This window comes from Zingiber officinale, chromosome 6A (genome assembly GCF_018446385.1).
Source record: "Zingiber officinale cultivar Zhangliang chromosome 6A, Zo_v1.1, whole genome shotgun sequence".
Lineage (NCBI taxonomy): Eukaryota > Viridiplantae > Streptophyta > Magnoliopsida > Zingiberales > Zingiberaceae > Zingiber > Zingiber officinale.
The window spans coordinates 74,495,799-74,520,782 of NC_055997.1; the positions used below are offsets into that span (position 1 = coordinate 74,495,799).

The following is a 24,984-nucleotide window of genomic DNA, read 5'->3' on the forward strand; positions in this document are numbered from 1 at the left end:
AATTCTAACCTAAAAAAAAGTTTTGGGATGAATTTGAAATTTCATCCCAAAATTGCTGACGAATATATATTCGTTGACAATTAGCAACGAATCCAGAGATTTGTCGCAAAATTGCATAAATCTTCCAACGAAATTTATACTTCGACGCTGATTGACAGTGAATTCTGCGATGAAAATATATTTGTTGCTAATATCCGATGAATTTATTTTGTTGCTATTTTCATTGCTAATTAGCAACGAATTTGGTTTTCGTTGCAAAACCTGTTGCAAATTTGTAACAAATATTATTCGTACCATATATTAGTCCCTAAATTGAAGTTTTTTTGTAATGATTTTCATTTAGTATCTTGTCCATCCTTTTATGCTCACACATCAACTTTAATATCTTTATCTTTGTCATTTCCATTTTCAACACTCTTACTTATATTCTATGTAAAATATCTCTCTCAATGCCTACATTATTTTGTAAAAGTGATTTTAAATATTTAAAGCTCTTAGTTACTAATAACTCATTTTTTATCTCAATAATTGTCTTATTTCGTTTAATATTACTAAATTTAAATTTCATATCTTCTCTCTTAATTTACTCTACTAAATCTAAAACCTTTCACTTATAGTATTTTTTTGATAAAATTTAAGTTTATAATTTACTTATTCATGTGACTCATTTACCAAAATAATATCACATATAAACAATAAACACCATGGTTCAATAAAAAAGGTATATCCGCTACCTTAGCGGCCCCCCTAATGTCGGCCCCACGGATATGGAGGGAGGTTCATGCAGGTACACAGGCCATAGGCGTATGGCAGGGTAAATCCTAGGTCGTCAGTGTTGGTGCAATATTCCCTATGTCAAGGTTGACCTGGTTAACCAAGCCTGAGTTTTGGTTTGGGTTTCGATGTTTGACAATATATTGGGTTTAGATGATATGGACAATGCAGGTGCAGTTGTTCATTTGGGGAGATTGTTGATACAATTCCCGTTTGGTCAAAGTTGACCAGTTAAGATTGTGAAGTTAAGTCAAGGTTGACTGGATACTTAACTGAAAGTCCTGATGAGTGAAGCCAGGCAGAAGGAAGTCCTGGTGAGTGAAGCCAGGCAGAAGAAAGTCCTAGTGAGTGAAGCTAGGCAGAAGGAAAATCCTAGTGAGTGAAGCTAGGTGAAAGTCCTAGTGAGTGAAGCTAGGCAGGAGGAAAATCCTGGAGAGTGAAGCCAGGTGAAAGACCTAGTGAGTGAAGCTAGGCAATTAGGAAAATCCTGGTGAGTGAAGCCAGGTGAAAGACCTAGTGAGTGAAGCTAGGCAATTGGGAAAGTCCTGGTGAGTGAAGCAAGGCAGGAGAAATCCAGATGGGTCAAGGTTGACCAGACATCTGGTGAGAGTCCAAGTAGGTCAAAGGGATTGACCGGATACTTGGCACGAGAAAGAAAAGTCCAAGTAGGTCAGAGGGATTGATCGGATACTTGGCAAGAAGAGAAAAGTCCAAGTGGGTCAAAGGGATTGACCAGACACTTGGTGAGAGAGTCCTAGCTGGTCAAGGGTGACCGGATGCTAGGTCTTATGTACCAACAAGTCATGGTTGACTAGATGTTGGTTTAGGGGGCTTTGGACTTGGTTTTGGGCAAAAACCAAGATCTGGATTGATCAGCCGATTGATCCAGCAGATCTGAATTGATCAACCGATTGATCCAGCGGATTTGGATTGATCAGCCGATTGATCCAGCAGATCTGGATCGATCAGTGGATCGATCCAGCAGATCTGGATTGATCAGTGGATCAATCCAGAAGATCTGGATTGATCGGTTGATCGATCCGGTGAGTCCCCGCGAACAGAACCCCTCTGGATCGATCGGTGGATCGATCCAGAGGTCCCAATCGATCAGTGGATCGATTGGGAGCTGCTGTTTATGCGCGATAAGCCCTGGATCGATCCACCGATCGATCCAGGCTATTCCAGAAAGCACAGAGGCGCTCTGGATCGATCCGTGGATCGATCCAAAGCCTCCCCGATCGATTGGGAGCAATCCAATCGATCGGGATCCGACCGTTGGCGTAAATTTAAGCCGCAGGCGTTCATTTCCTTCGGAAGAACTTCACCGATTCACTCCAGATACTCTCGAGGACCTCCATAGCTCTCTCCAAGCTCCAGATCGCCAGTTCTTGAAGATTCTTAGAGTCTTTTCCAAGTCAAGAGGCGGATCAAAAACAAGAAGAAGAAGAAGTTAGGGTTAGAGTTTTTATTGCACATCTTGTAAGCTTTTACTTATCTTGTATTTCCCTTTCTTCTTCTTGTATTGAGAGTGTTGTAGGGCTTCTCCGCCTTTGGTAGTTACCATAAAGGAGTGTTATTCATAGTGGAGGGTGTGTGAGTAGGTGTGGATCCTTGGACTAGTCACCTCTTGTGAGATGGATACCAAGTAAACCATCCTTGTTAGCGTTGTATGCTTTTGTTTCTTATATTTCCGCTGCATATCTCTGAAGAAACGAGCAACGCCGACGACGAGCACGCGAAGAGCTATTCACCCTCCCCTCTAGCTACTTTTCGGTCCCAACAAGTGGTATCAGAGCCAGGTTGCTCTTCACCGGAATCATCGCCGGAAGGGTTAAACAAAACAAGCAAAGCTAGAGGGTCAAGAAGTTGAAGCAAATTCATTAAAAGTCAAAGATTTCAAGAAGCTCAACTTCAAGATGCAATTCCAAGATGGACTTGGATTTGACACAAGGGTGGCTCCACCGTACACATCCACAAGCTTCGATTCTTGGAAATCAAGAATCGAAAATTTTCTTATGATGGAGATAGAGCAATGGTTAATGGAAGGCTTCAAAGCTTCAACAAACTCCAAGGGAAAGCTTCTCAAGAAAAGCAAATGGAGCTTGGAGCAAATTCAAAGGAGCGAGGCAAATGATAAAGTGACCAAGCTTTTGGTCAACTTATTGCCTAGCCACATTTTGGCTCAAATCGGAGAATTCAACGTTGCCAAGGAGCTTTGGAGAAAATTGGCAACAATCCATGAAGAACCCTCCACTGTATCGAATCAAGAGGAATCCAAAGAGGGCGACTCATTGGAGCAAGATCAAGAGGAGGACTCCGAAGTTGAGAGATGCTCAACTTCCGAAGAAGAGGAAGTCCAAGAAGCTTCATCCTCAAAGAAGTGCAATCAAAAGAGCAAGGAAGGAGCATATTCCTTGTTTCATGTACAAGAGGATGAAGAAGAAGATGAAGCCTCCACCTCTAGGATTGAGGGGGAGAAATCTTCATTGACACCGGATCAAGAGCAAGAAGAATCCTCCACATCCGGGTCAAGAGAAGATGAGGATGAAGAAGCTTCCACCTCCGCAAGTCAAGCAAAATCGAATGGAGAAATATCTTCGGATCAAGAGGAAGCTTCTACCTCCGGATCAAAAGGAGAAGATGCCACCCCTACAAGCAAAGGTATAAACATTCCAATTAATGATAAAAATCATATCATATGCTTTGAATGTAGGGAACATGGGCATTACAAAAGTAAATGCCCTAAATTGGCCAAGAAGAAGGGCCAAGTGGCACAAAAGGGCAAGGTGAAGCCCAAGGAAACCATCCCCAATACAAAGAAGAGCAAGGAGCATATTATATGCTTCTCTTGCAATCAAAAGGGGCATTACCGAAGTCAATTCCCCAAGGGGAAGAAGATGGTCAAGGCTCAAGGAGGAAGCTCAATTCAAGGGGGAGCCTCTAAGGTAAAAAGAAAGGTAACTTTCATTGAGCCTATTCGCTTGCATAATGGTAAAAAGCATGCTAATTCAAGTTTATATCATTTTAATGCTATTTACTATGAAAATAGGAGGCATGATAAAATTAAAGAAAATCATGTAGCTTATCATGCTAAGACTACCACACCTAGGATTAGGAAGATAGATAAAAATCTAGGCAATCACACTAAGGACCATAGTTATAAGCCTAGAAACAAAAATGCTCATGGGTGTAATGAAAAATCAAAATATAAAGATTTAATGATAGAAAATCAAGTCTTGAGGTCAAGACTTGACAAACTAAAAAAGACCCTAAAAAGAATGAAAAATATCCTTAAAGGGCAAAATGAGCAAAATCTAGTTTTAGGACAACAAGGGTCATCCAAGGGCCATAGAGGTTTGGGATACAAACCTAAAATCAAAAAGGATGTACCTACTTACCATAGGGTTCCATATAGCTATGGAACCAACCCTAAGTCTAGAAGTCAAGTCAAGGATACAAGGGAAGTCATCCCTAAAAGTATGTTTGCAACAACAAATGTGACTAAGACTTCTAAGAAGTCTAAGAAAGTCACTAACAAGGTCACAAGGGAGGCTATCCCTAGAGTTGACCTAGAAAAAGTGGCAAAGGCTTCTAAGAAGCCAAACAAGGTCACTAGGAAGGTATCTAGGGAAGTTATCCCTAGTAAATACCTAGAGCATCCAAGGAGCACCAATAGGTTTTGGGTTCTTAGGAGCATCTTCTCTACCCCATAGAAGGGTTAGAGAGTGTCAACTCTAAGAAGAAGGGTAGTTAACCCAACTTTGAAGAAATTGACACTCAAGGAGCATTTTCAAGGTTATTATTAACCTTTGAAAATAAAATGGATTTATGTTTACTCTTGGGAAGAGTAAAATATGTCACAATTTGATAAATTGGATGATATTTTAAGTGACACAAATTGGGAGAATCATAGGAACTGCCAAGTTGGGATTTTGGTATGTTCTTAGGAAATTTAAGGTCAATCTAAGCCTTAATTTAAAGTGCTACCCTTGTGGAAAAATGAAATTTGCCAATATTTGAGGAATACACTTAATTTCAATTGGCAAAAATTAATCAAGAGAATTAGAAATGTCAATATAGGTTTTGGCATTTTCTTGAAGCACTTTTGGGCAATCTAGGTTTAATTTTTAAGTTAGCTAAGATTAAGGATACTTAGATAGGTAATCTAGGTAATTTTATTTATGCTAAACCTTGCCATGTTATGTTTGTCCATCACATGCCATAACACCATATTTAGTTTTATATTTTTCATTCATGCCTTATTATGAAAAATACAAAAATACCATGTCATGTCATACATACGTCATGTAATTATAGGAATCTTTCTTTTGAAAGCTATTTCATTTTGATGTATGCCATAACATTATCATGCATTATGTTTAATTCCTTAAAAGCAAGGACAAATGGCATTTATCAACAAGTGTTTTCAACAAGTGTTGTCAACAAGTGGTATTAACAAGTAACATCCTAAGTGGATGTTCAATATCCACAAAAATGCCTAGATAGATATGCATGATCCCTAGATTAGGGCAAAACCAAACTTTATATCTCACAAAGACTAATAAGATGACTTGTATGTGTTTTAGTGCACATTAGATACAAGTGAGATGTTAGGATGATGAACAAAACTCAAGATGTTGATTTAGTGCATTCTTTTGAGTTTTAAGTTCATCAAAACATATAGTTATGTGTTTTCCCATCATTGGGAAAGCTAATGTACAAGTAATGTGCATTAAGCCCAAGGAATATGGTGGGATATTGGTTTTGAAAATGTTTTTAAAATAATTTTGGAAAACCTTGGTGAATGCTATCTTTTGATAGTAATCACCATTGAATAGTTAGACACAAACTTGAAGAAAACACTAAAGTTTTTGTAAGTTCTCAAGTTTGTGTCAATCTTTGAAAATATGATGTATTTTCATAGAAAACTATTTTTCCATGATAAATTATACCCTAAATAATGTCTACATAAATTTTTACGATTTTTGGAATTTTGTAAAATTTTCTAGGGGTTTCTGAAATTGGCTGAAATTGAATTTCAGCAATTTCAGGCCTTTAATCGATCAGTGGATCGATTGGAGTGCCTCAATCGATCAGCCGATCGATTGAGAAGGCATTTCTCGCGAGCAGAAGCTCGCTGGATCGATCAACCGATCGATCCAAGAAGACTGAATCGATCAGTGGATCGATTCAGCAGGGTTCAATCGATTGGAACCCAACTCTAATCGATCGAAGATACTGATTTTGGCTGGGAAGGTTTGATTTCAGCATCTTTGAACCTATTTTAGTCTAGGTAACTATTCCAAACCCCTGAAAATATATTTGTATACATAAAAAGGGTGTTTTCGTGTGGAAAACAAGGATGGATTGGTTAAGGAAGGCTAAGTTGAAGTTTAGGTTGAGATTTGTTTCAAATTTTGAATATTTGAACCTCAAAACGTCTAAAATTGGATTTCCTAAAGTTTTAGGGATTCCAAGTCATTGTTGGTGCAATGACAGAAGTTACCACCATGTCTTTAGGGGGAGGGACTCTTTAAAGACATGAAAATTATTTTTCATGAACCTTGGAAGGTGGTTAACCTTCCGTTAAGAACATGCTCAAGGTTGAGCGTTTGAACTTTAATGGGGAGTGGATATCCTCATTGTTCAAGTGGTTTCAAGTGGATAATGCTCAAGGATGGGCATTTGCCTACATTGAGGGAGAATGTGGGGTTAAGGATAATGAAGGGTATGGGATCTTCATTATCGTGTTGATCACAACGAGTAAAGTTGTGAACAACAATGAGCAACTCTTCAGGGGGAGAGTTTTCAACAAGTGAATTTGTTGATGTGTGCCCAAAAATGGGGCATGGTTTGATGTGTGCCAATAGGGGGAGAATGAAAGGGAGTAAGTTAGGATTTCATTACCTAGAGGGAGTTTGTCCTCTTAGGGGGAGAATGAAGGGCTTAACTTATGGATTCATATATTGGCATGAAGGGAGTTGAGGCTATGGGAGTAGCCTAATTTCCTAACTTAACAAGAGGTATTGTCAAACATCAAAAAGGGGAAGATTGTTGGTGCAATATTCCCTACGTCAAGGTTGACCTGGTTAACCAAGCCTGAGTCTTGGTTTGAGTTTCGATGTTTGACAATATATTGGGTTTAGATGATATGGACAATGCAGGTGCAGTTGTTCATTTGGGGAGATTGTTAATACAATTCCCGTTTAGTCAAAGTTGACCAGTTAAGATTGTGAAGGAAAGTCAAGTAGGTCAAGGTTGACTGGATACTTGACTGAAAGTCCTGGTGAGTGAAGTCAGGCAGAAGAAAGTCCTGGTGAGTGAAGCCAGACAGAAGAAAGTCCTAGTGAGTGAAGCTAGGCAAAAGGAAAATCCTAGTGAGTGAAGCTAGGTGAAAGTCCTAGTGAGTGAAGCTAGGCAGGAGGAAAATCCTGGTGAGTGAAGCCAGGTGAAAGACCTAGTGAGTGAAGCTAGGCAATTAGGAAAATCTTGGTGAGTGAAGCCAGGTGAAAGACCTAGTGAGTGAAGCTAGGCAATTGGGAAAGTCCTGGTGAGTGAAGCCAGGCAGGAGAAATCCAGATGGGTCAAGGTTGACCAGACATCTGGTGAGAGTCCAAGTAGGTCAAAGGGATTGACCGGATACTTGGCATGAGGAAGAAAAGTCCAAGTAGGTCAGAGGGATTGACCGGATACTTGGCAAGAAGAGAAAAGTCCAAGTGGGTCAAAGGGATTGACCAGACATTTGGTAAGAGAGTCCTAGCTGGTCAAGGGTGACCGAATGCTAGGTCTTATGTGCCAACAAGTCATGGTTGACTAGATGTTGGTTTAGGGGGCTTTGGACTTGGTTTTGGGCAAAAACCAAGATCTGGATTAATCAGCCGATTGATCCAGCAGATCTGAATTGATCAGCCGATTGATCCAGCAGATTTGGATTGATTAGCCGATTGATCCAGCAGATCTGGATCGATCAGTGGATCGATCCAGAAGATCTGGATTGATCGGCTGATCGATCCGGTGAGTCCCCGCGAACAGAACCCCTCTGGATCGATCGGTGGATCGATCCAGAGGTCCCAATCGATCAGTGGATCGATTGGGAGCTGCTGTTTATGCGCGATAAGCCCTGGATCGATCCACCGATCGATCCAGGCTATTCCAGAAAGCACAAAGGCACTCTGGATCGATCCGTGGATCGATCCAAAGCCTCCCCGATCGATTGGGAGCAATCCAATCGATCGGGATCCGACCGTTAACTTCAATTTAAGCCGCAGGCGTTCATTTCCTTCGGAAGAACTTCACCGATTCACTCCAGATACTCTCGAGGACCTCCATAGCTCTCTCCAAGCTCCAGATCGCCAGTTCTTGAAGATTCTTGGAGGCTTTTCCAAGTCAAGAGGCGGATCAAAAACAAGAAGAAGAAGAAGTTAGGGTTAGAGTTTTTATTGCACATCTTGTAAGCTTTTACTTATCTTGTATTTCCCTTTCTTCTTCTTGTATTGAGAGTGTTGTAGGGCTTCTCCGCCTTTGGTAGTTACTATAAAGGAGTGTTATTCATATTGGAGGGTGCGCGAGTAGGTGTGGATCCTTGGACTAGTCACCTCTTGTGAGGTGGATACCAAGTAAACCATCCTTGTTAGCGTTGTATGCTTTTGTTTCTTATATTTCCGCTGCATATCTCTGAAGAAACGAGCAACGCCGACGCCGAGCACGCGAAGTGCTATTCACCCCCCCCCCTCTAGCTACTTTTCGGTCCCAACAGTCAGTTCCTGAGAATCGACCCCTGGCCATTACGCCAGGGATACCATGCGCCCACCGTCTGCGCTATGCCCTGGGGGCTAAACACCATGGTTCAATAGCTTGGATGTACCGTCAATGAATAGTATAAAAAAATAGAGACTTAAAAATTAAAATTGATAACTGATATAACCTTATTCTTATGGGAAACACTTCAGTAAATTCGTTTGAAGTTTTCATTCTTGTTATACATATTCTTAATTAGTTAAATATACATTATGTTAGCATATTTCTTTTCTAAAATTTTTTATATAATTTCTTTTAAAATCTTATTATAATTTTTTTTCTAAATCGATGAATATCATGGGTAAATTTTACTTCTATTACTCATAGATCATGATTTCTTTGTTTATATATATTTTTTATAACTCTTCTTGCAAAACTGTATGATGACTCATTAGTTTATAATTTACATAATTTTATACGTCCTCGTATAAAAGAGCTTAGATTAGATATTTTTTTTCAATATCAAATTGATAACTTTTTAAGTCATTCAACTATTTTTGCTATTTCACTTTCCATTTAACTGAATTGTTCATTTTAATTTTATAATAAAAATTTAAATTTCTATATACCTATTTAAATTACCTAATTTAAAATTACAAACGGTATTACCTCAATATTTATTCATTACATGGGATCAGAATATATTTTTAATTTAAAAGTCCTAACAAATTAAAAAAATTAAAATCTGGATCGCCCTACAATTACGTTCTTCTTCTTCTTCGTGTCTTCCAGGTTAGATTTGAGCTTGATGAAGTACTTTTGCGCGTGGCTGGCCACTTGTGTAGCAGTCCTGGTGATTACTGTGGTAAAAAGATGAAACGCTCGCCCCCAGTACTCTCGCCGTACCCGACTCAAAGTCATTACAAGGGAAGTAAATTACAGCATCTGAGCAAGCATGTGACGGACAAGGTGTAATACGACGGGATGCAGCAGTCCTGTTGATCACGAAATTGCGCGAGATGTTACTCCAATTTCCTTTGCCGTACTTCTTTAGGCCAAGCAAAAACAACCTGAAAGATTTCACACAGAATTCGGTTTAAGCATTGATTCAAACATCCTGTGGGCGACAAAATTGAAGAACCATGGAGAGGATGGAAAGGAGGTTGAAGAAGAGCTTACCTGTGCTCCTCTTGGGTCCAGGGAACTCCTTGCTTCCTCTCGCTATCGAGCGCTATCAGACCGGATAGCTTGCCGGCCAGCCAATCGTCGAACAGCTTCTTCTCCGCCGGCGTCCTGCTCCCGTTCCCGCTGCCGTCCTGGCTTTCCGTCGCAGATGACGAGGCGAACCCTGCTGGTGAGATTGGCCCCTCCCCGTTGTTGCTTTATAAAGAAAATGAACGGGACGGGCTTACCCTTCCATCGCCCTCGTCTCCTCTGCCATCGGCAAACATCGATCGACAAGCGCCCGTTGTGCTGGAAACGCACTTGAAATCACAGACGGCGTGGATTTGGAGACCAACGCCAGTGTCTTTCTCCATCTCATCGCAGACGAAGCTTCTACGATTGGCCTCCCCCTTGCTGCTTTACAAAGAAAGTGAACAAAGCTGACCCTTCCATCGCCCTCATCGTCTCTGCCATTGGCCCGTGCCAATCAACAAGTGCTCGTCGTGCTGGAAACGCATTTGAAATCACAAAAGGCGTGGAAGTGGAGACAAAAAGGTTCAGCACCATCGCCTTTCTCCATCACATCAAAATGGGTGATCCCTCGGAGAGTGGCATCCCATGTGGCGACGTTCCGCTCGCGCATTTCGACATACAGCTATCGAGCAGCGTGGATATCACTGTTCAGAGAGCGGCCGCCGTCTTGAAGCACCGGCGGCGGCTGCGGCATTGAGAATTTGAGATGGTGGGGGAAGAGTGGGAGAAGCGGTCGGGTTCGGAGCATGGTTCGTGGCTGGGAGAGTGATTTGGGGATTGGGATTTGGGCTTTAATGTTCCAATAAAGCCCTTCTTATCGGCCCAATTGTGCCCATTCGACCTAAAACATATGACTGAGATAATATAAATCGATCATTGAGGCATTGTTCGATTTTTGACTGATACAAATATTATTTTAAATTATTTTATACTTTCTATCTAGAAAAGTGTAAGGTTGAATAAATTTTTATGATTTATTTTCCTGTAGAATGATGCGTGACTAAAGTGATGACTTCACTTTTATCGAGAAGATAATACAAACTCATTCATTTGTCGAATTAAATGATTTTTAATAATATTTTATGTTATGTAATTTACTTTTCTAGAATATTTTAATTAATTTCAAAAATATGTATTAATGAATTTAATATTTTATATAATTGGGGGAAAATGATAAGAGTGCGTAACATTTAAGAAAATATAGGACTGCCACATTAGGAGAAATCATAGAATTGATCTCACGTATATGTACAGAAATCTAAATTAATTATTCATGCCCTCACCAACTGAGTCATTCAAAGGACAAGTGTTTATCAAATGTAACATCACACTTTAATTAAAATTGCTATACATAGAACATTACTGTATTAAAATATTTTTTTTATCAATTTGATCAAAATCGCTTAAACTCCATTAAAATTACTTAAAATTTTTTTTATAACAATGACTTAGTAACAGCTACAACCTTGAAACAATCAATATAATATTATTATAATATTATAGCAACTATCTAAGTAGTTGCTATAATTATGATGTGGCGATAAAGAGGAGCTTATTTGTCATGAGTCAATTGTCATGTGATAGGTTAAAGTTAAGGTAGTCCACGCCAGGGCTTAAGGTTCGGTAGTGCTCGAGCGAAAAGTGGTTCATCGACCGATTGGAAGGATCATTCTGAGGGAACCAGTGACTGGTCAAGCAAGGCGGCAAGAGAGCAAGTTGAGCGACCAGAAGCTCGAGCCGGATGGGTCGATCGGAAGGATCATTGTCCGGTCGACCATCTAAGTGAACTAGTGACTGGTCAACCAAGACGGCAAAAGAGCAAGTTGAGCGGGCCAGAAGCTCAAGCCAGATGGACTGATCAGAAGGATCATTGTCCGGTCAGCCATCTGAGTGAACCAATGACTGGTCAACCAAGGCGGCAAAAGAGCAAGTTGTGCGGGCCAAAAGCCCGAACCAAGCTGGCCACCCGTCCGACTCGAGGTATGTCGTTGGCATTATACACATAATGAACCGATATAATAATAAAAGAGGAAACGACAAAAAATTAATAGGGGAAGGAGAAGACAAAAGAGAACACTTCATCTATCATTAAATAAAAAATAGCCAAGACAAAGATGTCTTTCGTTGGTAATTAATATCATTAAATCAGGAAAGATAGAGGGTTACCGAGAAAGGTATAAAAGAGTATGTCAAGTATGAAAAAAGACAAGATAAATCTGTCCCTAATACTTTCACTCTTTTCTTTTTTTTGTTTCTGACTTAAGTGTCGCATGGCTAACGCCAGGGACCCCTTCCCTAGTTTTGGTTTTGGTTTTTGTTTTGTAGAAAGGAGCGAGGTCTTCATCCCGTCAGCGGAATTGCCACTTCCTCAGCTTTTTAGCTTCGCGCCTTCGGACAAGATCATTTTGGCACCGTCTGTGGGAACATAGCCTGCATCCGAACAAGAAGATGGAAGATATTGGACGATTCACGACGGTAATGCTAACGCAAGAGGAGCTCGACGCCTGATACAAGCCCGGGCAGTAAAGATAGTGGAGCAACAACAACAAGAGTGTTGGATCGAGTCGCGCTAGAGGGGGGGGTGAATAGCGCTCGCGGCTATTTCGTTCGATTATCGGAATCGTAAAACGTTCGTAGAGTAATTAAAGCAGCGGAATAAAGGAAACAAACACAAGAACACAGTGGTTTACTTCGTTCGGAGCCTAGGTCGACTCCTACTCGAAGGCCCGCGATCCTTGATCGCTTTCCGTGGGCAACAACTATAATTTCGTATGAATATTACAGATTAATTACAACAATGTAACTGCAATTAGAATTATACCGACAACAGTAGTAGAAAGGGAATCTGAGCTTCGGGTCGTCGGACTGTTGCAACAGCACTTCGGAAGCAGCACTTGAGCAGAACACAGCAAAATGGAAGCTTGGAAGTTGTTTTCTTGTCTCTTTGGTGCTACTGCTCGAGACCCCTTATAAAGGGTGTTCAAGGCGCCTTAACTGTTCATCAAGGCGCCTTGAACGAGCCGAGTCACCCGCGTGGATCAGCACGGACCTGGTCGAACTCTATCTGGTTCAAGGCGCCTTCAGCCTATCCAAGGCGCCTTCAACCTCCGGTCCAAGGCGCCTTGAACTCCTTTCAAGGCGCCTCCAGTTTGCTGCGCTGGCCTTTTCCTGGCTCTCACCCTCATGGAGGCGCCTCGGACACTTCATCCGAGTTCTTCTTTGTGTTTTGGTACCTGCAAGTATGTTAATCCAAAAATACCTGAAACAAAGTTAACACAAAGTAATAGTATGAATATGAAATTATGATAGTCTCCGGACTCAAATTTCCACGAAACCCTAGGTCGAGCTGACGCCTACCTCTTCCGGGGAGAGCGTCCTCACCTACTCCACTCGGGAGATTTACAGTGCGATCGATCCTCCGGATCGGACTTTTCGGCACTCGATGCTCCGGACTTTCTGTGAACATCCGCTTCACCGATTCGGACTTTCACTGTTCGCGACACGGGACTTTCCTAGGGTTACCACCCCCTAGGACTTTTGCCTGAAGCCATCGACCTGCCAAGGCTTTCCGCATAGGGTTACCACCTCCTATGACCTAGGGTTACCACCCCCTAGGGTTTTACCTTACCTAACCGCAGTTAGGGCTTTCCTGAAACACTTAGCAAAAGCTGTCAGAAAACAAAGCACCTTAACTTTGAATCCTTTGCCATTATCAAAACTTAGGTTCGATCGTCGGATGCTTCTTGCACCAACAATCTCCCCCTTTTTGATTATGGCAATACGTAATTCAAAGTTAAGAAAAAAAATAACATATGCATAAAGTTAACCAAGCTTAAGTAAATAAACTTCAAATGCAATAACAGTTAAGCTGGAAACTTTTAACTTGGTAATATTAGACTCCCCCTTAATAAAAGCCCTCCTTTTATTAAATATTTTGAATTTTCTTTTAACCTTAATTTACCTACTCTCCCCCTTTGCCATATATAAAAAATAAACCAGTTTGAAAGTAGATTTGTATTTTTTCTGAAGGAATATTTTCAAAGAGGGATAACAATGAATTTTCTTCTTAGATTGCCAAATTTGAAAATACTTAGCTATATATTTAGCTTCGAAATGACTTGTATTGAGAAAATATTTTGCCAAATAGCTAAGTTTAGAGTACAATCTAACTGAGTCTAGTTAAAATAGTCTTTAAAATTAACTAAGTTTGAAAATATGAGTATTTAAATTTTCAATAAAGGAATTTGCTTAGAAGTTATAAAATATGAGGTCACTTGAAAACTTTAAAACGTTATGAAAAGTTGACTAGTTTTGAAAATATTTGAATACTTAATTACATGGGCAAGTTTTAAAAAAACTGTAATTAAGTTTTGAATATGCATTTTGAAGAAACTTTGATATTAAAAAATATATAGTTTTGGTTCATAGGGAGTAGTAGTAGTTTGTTTTCTAGTCCATGCATGAGTCAAATTAAATTACTGAGTTTAATTTGATTAAGTATCAGAGCCTTAAAATAATCAGGTAAAGTAATTTGATTAGAACCTTAATGTACAATAAAAAAAAATTGAGGCACACTTTTCCAATTGTCTAACCTTTAGCTACTTGCTGATTGCCTAGAGGACAGTAGCTTTCACATGGTTAGTCAAGTTGAGTTAATTTGATCCAGGTAGACTTGACTAGAGCTGGAGAACTTAACTTGATTAATGTTTATTGCATATTTAACGCCCAGACTCATATTGATGCACAGATATAAGCATTCGTGAGTCCAGGCAATACCCTATGCATCTCACGCCTTTCTAAGTTTTTCAAAACACAAGCAAGGTATACCTAGGTGATTGTGAGATGCTCTGGCTTTAATCTAGGGGTACATGAAATTTAGGGAAAAACCTAAGCTAAATCCAAATTTTAAAAAACTAACAAAATTGGAGTTTTGAAATAAGTATTTTCCTAGAATTTTGAAAGTAAATGATAAGTAAACTCAGATTTTGTGAAACTGAATAAGCATGCAAATAAGTATATCCACAGAATAAGGAAGTCTAAACAAGTGAGACAACAATCCACAGAATAATGCATAACAGAGTCATATCAACTAGCAGGATCATCTGCTCGAGGAGAGCTAGCTGGAGGATCATGGGGCTGCTCAGGTGCTGGCTGACCTAGCCGTCGTATCTCGTCACGAAGGGACGTAAATCTGGCAACCATCTCGGATCGAATAGAGAGAACTATCCGTCGTGTCTGGATGGACTCAACCTCGAGTCGAGCTAGTCTGTCCTCGACGTAGAGTGAGGAAGAGGTCGAAGGTCCAGCTGAGGTGGATGGTCTGGCAGACGGGGAGGGATCCACGAAAAGATCCTCAGCTAAGAAATCAGCCCACTCCTCTCCCTCGCCTGGTAAATCATCGGCTGCTGGAGCGATAGGGGCAGCTGCCTGCTGTGGTCGTCCTATCCACGCTAGAACTCCATCAGCTGTGATATCGACACTGGCTAGTCTACAACTACGGGATCCTAGCTCATCATATATAGTAAGAGGAATGACTGTTCCTCTGGTCACATCTATACCCTCTATCGTCGAAAAGAAGCGTGTCAGAATATGACAATAGGGCATGTGGACTATCTTGGAGGTGACTGTCCCAGATGCACAGATAATGTTTTGGAACATATGCAGGGCAATATCGATGTCAAGTCGATGACACAGGGCGTACAAGAAAAATGAGTGTGATGATCTCATCTTGGGACATCCCGAGATGAGATCGGCAGATACATCTGTCAGGACCCTATACATCATGTAGTCCTGAATCGAAGAGTAACCGACCTGAACTCGTCAAGTCAGCAGGTCTCTCTTCCCCGAGGAAATACGTATAGATAGTATCTAACGTAATGTGGGAGTAAGGATCGCCAAATGGCGGATCCCTACTAGGGTAGATAAGAAGCCCTAAGTCCTAGGGTGGTGCGTAGCAGAGTGGGAGTAAGCTCAATGTTCACGCCAGAAACTCTGGTGCTGTACCTATTATCATCAATTCTCTCAAGATTATGATAAAACTGTGCACATAACTCTTGGTTTACTGTATCAGTGCAGTAAACCAATTGATCCAGTTGATAGTGCTCTATCATTTGAATAGTTGGTTGACAATACTGGGTATAAAAAGTCTTATTCACATATCTAGGCTTGATAGGTTCAAAGATGTAATTAGCAAAGGTATCCCTAAGATGTATAATCGGGAATCTGATATCTGCTGATGGAATTCTAGCTGGATTAAGATCAACATGTCGGCGTTTCCTATTTTGAACGATTTTACCAAAAATTACAGAAATAAGCAAAAATTCTAAGTAAAACTTAATGGGAAGGGATTAGGTTTATACCTAGGAGGCATTGTCACGTAGAGAGGGAAAAAAACGGTTGAGGGCGCCTTAGTTGGGAGGGAACAGCACGAGTATCGTGTGCTCGGCGTCGACAGAAAACGAACAGAAAGGCTTCTGTTCGTTTTGATATAAAGTGTTGAAGGCGCCTTAAACTAAGGTTTAAGGCGCCTTATATAAGTTGGAGGCGCCTCGGGTTGATCCGAGGCGCCTTAAAATGAAGTGGCGGGAATTTTCCCGCCGCTTGCTAAGGCGCCTCCTTTTGATGGGAGGCGCCTCTGATAAGCTTCACGCGAATTTTTTTTTTTTTTTTTAAAGAGGTTTTAAAATGAAGTGAAACATTGAGTTTTAAAATCGAGTTTTGTTTTGTTTTTTTTTTTTAAATTAATTTTGAAATTGAGTTTTTAAAATAATTTTGAAATTTAAGTTTAAAATAATTTTTAAGTTTAAGTTTTTAAAATAATTTTGAAATTTAAGTTTTTAAAATAATTTTTAAATTTAAAATAATTTTGAAGTTTAATTTTTTAAAATAATTTTGAAATTTAAGTTTAAAATAATTTTTAAGTTTTTAAAATAATTTTGAAATTTAAGTTTTGAAATAATTTTGAAATTTAAAATAATTTTGAGGTTTAAGTTTCTAAAATAATTTTGAAATTTAAGTTTAAAATAATTTTTAAGTTTTTAAAATAATTTTGAAATTTAAGTTTTGAAATAATTTTGAAATTTAAGTTTAAAATAATTTTTAAGTTTAAAATAATTTTGAAATTTAAGTTTAAAATAATTTTTAAATTTAAGTTTTTAAAATAATTTTGAAATTTAAGTTTTTTAAAATAATTTTGAAATAATTTTGAAGTTTAATTTTTTTTTTTGAAATAATTTTGATTTTTAATTTTAAATTTCTTAATCATCTCACCCGACCTAGATTTTCAATCAGGGAATCCTATAATTGTTGTGAGATGAATTATAATTCAATTTTAAGGTTTGGGTTAACTTTGTGTTAGATTCAGGTTTAGCTTTGGGTTCAACAAGTAAGCATTCTTTGGATAAACTTCTGGGCTATGGTGAGTCACAAGAACTCATTAAAGTAACCATGCCTTCGAGGTTTTCCAAATAGTCCTACCCATTGAGCTTAGTACTAAACCTTGGTCTAACTAGTTAGGATCCATTTAAGGGTAGCTTCGGTCAGTTCCACCAGGTCGAAGCCATATCTTCCTAGACATGCGATGCCCAAGCTTCCCTAACGTACTATCATCCAAAAACTTCACCAGTACTGTGGTTCAAGTTAACCTTAGTCCGTTTTAATCTAACCTTAATTACCCTGCCGGGTGATCTACTCTTGTTTTACCCATTTCGGGTAGATTAGGTTCAGTTACCCTGCCGGGTAATTTAGTTGGTTAGATTAGGTTCATTTTGAGTTTTAATTGAATTTTGAATTTAATTTTTAATTTCAATTTCGAATTTTGAATTTAATTTTCAATTTCAATTTGGAATTTTGATTTTAATTATTAATTTCAATTTGGAATTTTGAATTTAATTTTGAATTTTGAATTTAATTTTTAATTTCAATTTCGAATTTTGAATTTAATTTTTAATTTCAATTTCGAATTTTGAATTTAATTTTTAATTTCAATTTCGAATTTTGAATTTTGAATTTAATTTTGAATTTTAAATTTTAAATTTTAATTTCAATTTTGAATTTTGAATTTAATTTTTAATTTCAATTTCGAATTTTAAATTTAATTTTTAATTTTTAATTTTAAATTTTTAGGATTGTTTTTCTTTTTGCTCCCCCTGGATCATGGCCTCGATATGGTCTATCGAGGTAGTATATTTGATCCTTCGGAACCCAGTATTGGCCAAGTCCAACTTGATTGACCAAGTTAGACTTGGAGACCCATGCTTGGACTGATTTAACACTTTGTTTGTTTATTAATGATAAATAAGATCTATATTTACTTTTGTATCCCAGCCCAGTTCTGTTGTAGATGGCTCTTTGTGTCCCAAGAATCAAGTCCAAATTCTTGGAGCCCAAAGTAAACCGGGTCGTCGGAATATAACTATAATTCTTGGAACCCGATGTAGACTTGAATTTTCTTTTTCAAGTTTTTGAACTTGAGTTGGTAATTCAGTTTGACTCTGGTCCGGTAAAGGTTTGGTGTTAGCCACTTCTTTAAGGACACTTACTTCCTTTAGAAGTGACTTAACTTTCAGGTTTGACTTAGCTAATTTGCGCAATAAATAGCTAACTAAAGTATTCAACCGGGAAATACTTACAGCGGGGTCTGGTCCTTCGGAAACGGATACGGATCCGTGGCTTTGCTCGGACTCGGCCTCAGACTCGCTCTCGCATCCGTATTCGACGACTTGGTCCCGGGCCATTAATGCAAGTAGACTCGTTTGTTCGAGCTCGTCGTCGTCGTCCTCCGATGAAGATTCGTCCCATGTTGCCTTAAGGACCTTTTTCCTTCTTTGCTTTTTGACCTCCTTCAGGTTAGGGCAGTTGGATTTGATGTGCCCTTTTTGGTTACACCCGTAGCATGTAACTTCAAACTTCATCTTTGTATTTTGTGGGCCTTCCTTTGATTTTACTGCCTTCTTTAGATCTCTTTTGTCGAATCCTTTCATCTTGTAGAGCTTCTTCACGAGGTTTACCAGCTCGGTTGTAATGTCACCTTCTTCATCGTCAGAATCTGGTTCAGCTTCCGATGTTGGTTCGGTTCTCCGTCGTGGTCTTGGTTCCCGGGTTCGGCTTGTACCTGCAACCAACGCAATACCTTTCTCGGTTGGTTGTGCATTAGTCTGCTCATGAAGTTCAAATTCACTAAAAAGTTCATCTAGTTTTAAAGAAGATAAATCCTTGGAAACTTTGTAGGCATCTACCATTGATGCCCACAATGTATTCCTTGGAAACGAGTTTAGGGCATACCTTATTACGTCCCGATTTTCTATCTTTTGGCCAATTCCGTGAAGAGAGTTAAGGATATCTTGTATTCTCGCGTGAAGAGAGCTCGCTGTTTCGCCTTCCTGCATTTTTAGATTATATAATTTATTAAGCAAAAGATCTCTTTTACTTACCTTGGTGTCGTCAGTGCCTTCATGGAGTTCGATGAGCTTTTCCCAGAGCTCCTTTGCAGAGGAGAACGGACCAACTCTGTTGAGTTCTTCCTTGGTAAGACCACACTGGAGGGTGCAGGTAGCTTTGGCGTCGGCTTCAACCTTTTTTATTAAAGAGGCGTCCCACTTTTCGCAGGGTGTAGTTTTGCCGTCGTCATCGATTGGCAGTTTCAGTCCCATCTTTATGATCATCCACGTTTCGAATTGTATCTTTAGATACGTTTCCATTCTTCCCTTCCAGTAGCCAAAATCCTCTCCGGAAAATAGCGGGGGACGTACAGTGCTGAAACCCTCTTGTTGGGCCATTTATAATATGTAACAAAAGAAAACAACAAAATATGTTCCAAGACTGAGTCTTGGATTAGTAGTGCTGGAATAAAGAATAATAAAGACGAACTCGAGTGGTGTTGCACCTACTTCGAGCAAAAGTCGATTCGAGGGAAACAGAAATTAGAATATAGCTATAAGGCTAAATTCTAATTCGACTCCGAAAACGAAAAAAAACTGCGAAAAAATTTGTTTTGAAAGGTGGTTGCACCAATTCAAAACGACCCCGCTCTGATACCAATTGTTGGATCGAGACGCGCTAGAGGGGTTGTGAATAGCGCTCGCGGCTATTTCGTTCGATTATCGGAATCGTAAAACGTTCGTAGAGTAATTAAAGCAGCGGAATAAAGGAAACAAACACAAGAACACAATGGTTTACTTCGTTCGGAGCCTAGGTCGACTCCTACTCGAAGGCCCGCGATCCTTGATCGCTTTCCGTGGGCAACAACTATAATTTCGTATGAATATTACAGAGTAATTACAACAATGTAACTGCAATTAAAATTATACCGACAACAGTAGTAGAAAGGGAATCTGAGCTTCGGTCGTCGGACTGTTGCAACAGCACTTTGGAAGCTTGGAAGTTGTTTTCTTGTCTCTTTGGTGCTCTTGCTCGAGACCCCTTATAAAGGGTGTTCAAGGCGCCTTAACTGTTCATCAAGGCGCCTTGAGAGTCACCCGCGTGGATCAGCACGGACCTGGTCGAACTCTATCTGGTTCAAGGCGCCTTCAGGCGCCTTCAACCTCCGGTCCAAGGCGCCTTGAACTCCTTTCAAGGCGCCTCCAGTCTTCTGCCTTTTCTGAGCTCGAGGCGCCTCGGACCTTGTTCATCAGTTCTTCTTTGTGTTTTGGTACCGCAAGTATGTTAATCCAAAATACCGCAACACAAAGTTAACACAAAGTAATAGTATGAATATGAAATTATGATAGCGATCGTCTGGTTCGACTTGATTCCAGCCGAAACCCTAGGTCGACCACGCCATCGCTCTCTACGGGAACGCGTCCTCACCTACTCCACTCAGGAGATTTTACCTGTTGCCAGTACGATCCTCCAGATCGACTGGACTTTTGCTCGGCACTCGATGCTCCCGGACTTTCTGCTGAACATCCGCTTCACCAGCCAGTTCAGACTTTCACCTGGTTCGCGACACCAGGACTTTCCACCTAGGGTTACCACCCCCTAGGACTTTTACCTGAAGCCATCGACCTGCCAAGGCTTTCCGCATAGGGTTACCACCCCCTATGACCTAGGGTTACCACCCCCTACGGTTTTACCTTGCCTAACCGTAGTTAGGGCTTTCCTGAAACACTCAGCAAAAGCTATCAGAAAACAAAGCACCTTAACTTTGAATCCTTTGCCATTATCAAAACTTAGGTTCGATCGTCGGATGCTTCCCGCACCAACAAAGAGTGGCCGATCGTCAAGTGCAAGAACCTGCAGCCTCAATAGTGGGGTGGCAGGCTGAACAACACTCCGCTCGGGAACTGAACAAGATGTCGATCGACATCTATAGGGAAGCCCCTAATGCGCAGGCCTTGTTATGGGCTCCAGCAAGGAGGGGCCACGAGGATAAAGATCGAGGATCATCCTCTGATGAGGCACCCCTTCGAAACACAAGAAAAAGAAAACCCAGGGAGGATGACTCGCCTAAACGGGTCAATCAACAGTTTTCAGAGCGGATTCTAAATGACCCTCTGCCTAGGCACTACACCCCATTGACGATTGGGGAATATAACGAGATGACCGACCCTGATGACCACCTAGCCAAGTTTGACAACGTGGCCACGCTGCACCAATTCACAGATGGGGTAAAATGCTGAGTCTTTCTTACCACATTATCTGGATCGGCACAACGCTGGTTCAAACATTTGCCGAGCGGCTCAATCTAAGCTTCAAAGACTTCTGAGCGGCCTTTCTACATCACTTTGCTAGTAGTCGTTGCCACCAGAAGACGAGCGCGAATCTATTCTCATTGAAGCAGAGGTCGTGAGAGGCCTTAAGGGCATATATCCAATGCTTCAATTAGGAGACGATGGACATCCTGATGGCTCCTTAGATGTATTGCTAAACGCTTTCACGTAGGGGCTCACTGAAGGAGAATTCTTCCGGTCCCTCATTCGGAAGCCACCAAAGAACTTTGACCATCTACAAAAAAGGGCCAATGAATACATCAATGTAGAAGAAGCCGAGGCAGCCAGGAAAAAAGAGGCACCAGCCGAACCAGCGACGGCGTCTGAGCGGCGTCAATTAAGCAGCCATCAGCCTCCTAAATGGCCCTGATAGGGAGGAACTCAACAACAACACGAGCCTAGGGTGCATGCTGTGTAGTACGTTAGGACCGGATGCCCAAAAGCCTCCAGGGGAAAAATATGGACGTCGATGTTTTGCTCCTTCCATTAGTCGGCGACTCATAATACCCGGGACTGCTACCTGGCTAGCAGACCGACCCCAAGAAGGCAATATCGCCAATCACTGTCGCTCGATCGGAGACATAGGCGCCGATCAGTTGGGCAAAGGGAAGATGAAAGGACAACGGTTAAACTGCTCCACAATCAATCTCAACAAGGGAACAATCCAAGTCCTGTTCGGGAGCAGTCCGACCGGAGACGACCCTCAGCTCGAGAGGAAGAAAATAGGAGCAACGCAACTCAGGGTGAGATAGGAATGATAGCCGGGGGGCCGATCGACGATGATTCCAATCGAGCGAGAAAGTTGCACACTCAGGGACTTGAAATTCATGCGGTCGGCTGCAGCAAGGAGAAGGTCGAGGGACATGAGATCAGATTCAACCTGAAGGATTTGGAGGGGGTAGAGATCCCCTATGGCGATGCCCTGATTATCCCAACGGCAATAGCTAATTATGTTATTCACCGTACCTTTGTTGACACAGGAAACTCGATGAACATCATATTCAAGAAAGCGTTCGATCAGCTGTAAATCAATCGAGGTGATAACTTCCCATGAAAACTCCACTCTACGGGTTCACCTGCAACGAAGTGTTGCTGATCGGCCAACTGCGCCTGAATGTCTCGCTCGGGGAAGAGTCGCTGAAGAGGACACGGATGACCAATTTCATCATGGTGGATGCGCCGTCAGCCTACAACGTGATTCTGGGCCGACCAGCGCTGAATGAGTTCCAAGCGGTGGTATCCACTTTCTGCCAGAAGATCAAGTTCTCGGAGGGGGACAAGGTAGGCGAGGTTAGAGGCGATCAGTTGGCCGCCCGGCGTTGTTACGTCAAGATGGTCAAAACAAAACCACGAGTCTCCCGGAAGACACCGCGCTTGGAGGTGAGCACTATCATGGAGAAGCCTCTTGCTATGGTCTACGATGAGAAGGAGGTACAGATCCATCCAAACTGATCGGAGGTGACAACCTTTATCGCCACCGATCTAGAAAACGAGAAAAAAAGTAGAGTTGGTCGCCTGTCTCAGATGAAACTATGACGTATTCGCCTGGTCGACACACGAATTGTCTTGCATTTATCTGATTATGGCTCTGCATGAGCTACATGTCTGACTAGACTCCCGATCGATTAAATAGAAGAAGAGAGACTTCAGCCCGGAGTAGAATTTGATCATCCAAGCGGATATAGAAAAATTACTGGAAGTCCGTCATATATGGGAAGTCCAATTCTCAAGTTGGCTTGCTAACGTGATACTAGTCTCCAAGCTAGGCAATAAATGACGGGTCTACATCGACTTCCGTAACTTAAACAAGGCATACCGGAAGGACTTCTATCCGTTATCTTGGATAGACCAAATGGTGGACTCCACAGCAGGCTGCGAATTAATATGCATGCTCGACGCATACTAGGGCTACCACCAAGTACCGCTCGCCCGAGAAAATCAAGAAAAGGTTAGTTTCATCACAGCCGACGGAGCCTATTGCTACAACGTCATGTCATTCAGACTGAAGAACACTGGAGCAACCTACCAAAGACTAATGAATAAAGTGTTCCAAAGGCAGATCAGCCGAAACATGAAGGTTTATGTCGATGACATACTAATAAAATCCCTCCGAATGGCCGACCTCTGTACATACATCGAGAAGACATACTGAACTTTAAGAACTTATGGAATGAAGCTGAACCCCAGCAAGTGCCTGTTCGGCGCAAGGAGCCGTCATTTTCTTGGGTATATCGTGACCGAGTAGGGGATCGAGGCAAATCCAAGTAAGGTGAAAGCTCTGTAAGACAAGTCTCCGCATCGCAATTTGAAGGAAGCCCAACGGCTGACTGGACGAATCACCACACTTTCAAGGTTCATTTCTAAGACGTCCGATTGAAGTATGTCATTCTTCAAAGTACTATGTCAAGCTACAAGATTCCAATGAGACGTAGAGTGTGACTGGTCTTTGGAAGAGCTGAAGGAGTACTTTAACTCCTTACATGTGCTAGCCAAGCCGAGCGTCGGGGAGTCTCTTTAGATCTATTTGTCATCCACCGAGCATGCAGTCGGATCGACATTGGTCAAGAAGAATGACCATGAATAGCAGCCTATGTATTTTTTAAGTCATATATTGAAAGATGTTGAATCTCGCTACACTGGTCTGGAAAAGTTAGCTTATGCTCTGGTGCTTGCCGCTCGAAGACTCTGTCCATACTTTCTTGCTCACCCGTTCATTGTCATGACCAACAGTATCTTGGGAAAAGTCCTTCTCAACCCAGAAACATCCGGGCAGCTAATCAAATGGACAACCGAACTAAGCCAGTTTGATATCCAATATTAACCCCAAACGATGATCAAAGCTCAGATCTTGGCTGATTTTGTTACAGAGGTCCAAAACGTCGAGCCGACAACAACTTGGAGAATATATGTCGATGGTTCATCCACTCGACAAGGCAGCAGGTTTGGCATTCTGCTCATTTCACTGCAAGAAGACCGTATGCAACTTTTCGTTTGGCTGGATTATCGAGCCACCAACAACGAAGCTGAGTATGAAGCCTTGATAGCCAACTTACAAGCAGTACAGCATGTCAGGGCCACAAAAGTCCTCATTCACTCAGATTCTCAGTTGACCGCCAACAACTATCAAGGACATTCGAGATTAACAACTCCCAACTAAAGTTATATGCAGAAGCCTTTGAGAAGTTAAAGGCAAATTTTCAAGAAGTCACTATACAGAAGATCCCTCGATCGGACAATCAAGTGGCAGATGAGTTAGCTAAGTTAGCTAGTTCATTATCACTCGTCGTGATCAGCCAGCCAATCGAACATGTCTCGCTGGTTGCGCACATCGACAGGATGGAGGGAGTGGTCTACTCGAGTGACTAGAGAACGTCACTGATCGAATTCCTTCGATAGGGTATCACGCTAGCCAACTGAGAGGTAGCATGACTATTAAAGAAGAGGGTCGGACGGTTCACCTTGGTCAGAGATCAGCTGTATAAAAGAGTAGCAGACACTACAGGGATAGCAGAATTCCGTGTTAATATTAGCCCTAGTATCAATTATGAGATGATTGTAAAGGGCTCAT

At 41.1% G+C, this 24,984-nt stretch overlaps 1 protein-coding gene across 2 annotated transcripts; it reads right to left on the reverse strand.

Annotated features, from left to right (window-relative positions):
• Positions 1 to 9,153: 9,153 nt before the first annotated feature.
• On the reverse strand, positions 9,154 to 10,139 carry LOC121994075 (probable transcription factor At5g61620). 2 transcript variants are annotated; one of them, XM_042548242.1, is made up of 3 exons: positions 9,924 to 10,105; positions 9,691 to 9,827; positions 9,154 to 9,581 (listed from the first exon to the last, which is right to left on the reverse strand). In XM_042548242.1, exons 1-3 carry the CDS (start codon positions 10,047 to 10,049, stop codon positions 9,305 to 9,307), a joined length of 540 nt encoding a protein of 179 aa, XP_042404176.1. In that variant the 5' UTR covers positions 10,050 to 10,105; the 3' UTR covers positions 9,154 to 9,304. The 2 variants fall into 2 exon arrangements, 1 of the variants encoding a protein (XP_042404176.1); XR_006115573.1 differs by lacking the exon at positions 9,924 to 10,105 and adding an exon at positions 10,121 to 10,139 and having other exon boundaries at positions 9,155 to 9,581.
• Positions 10,140 to 24,984: the final 14,845 nt, after the last annotated feature.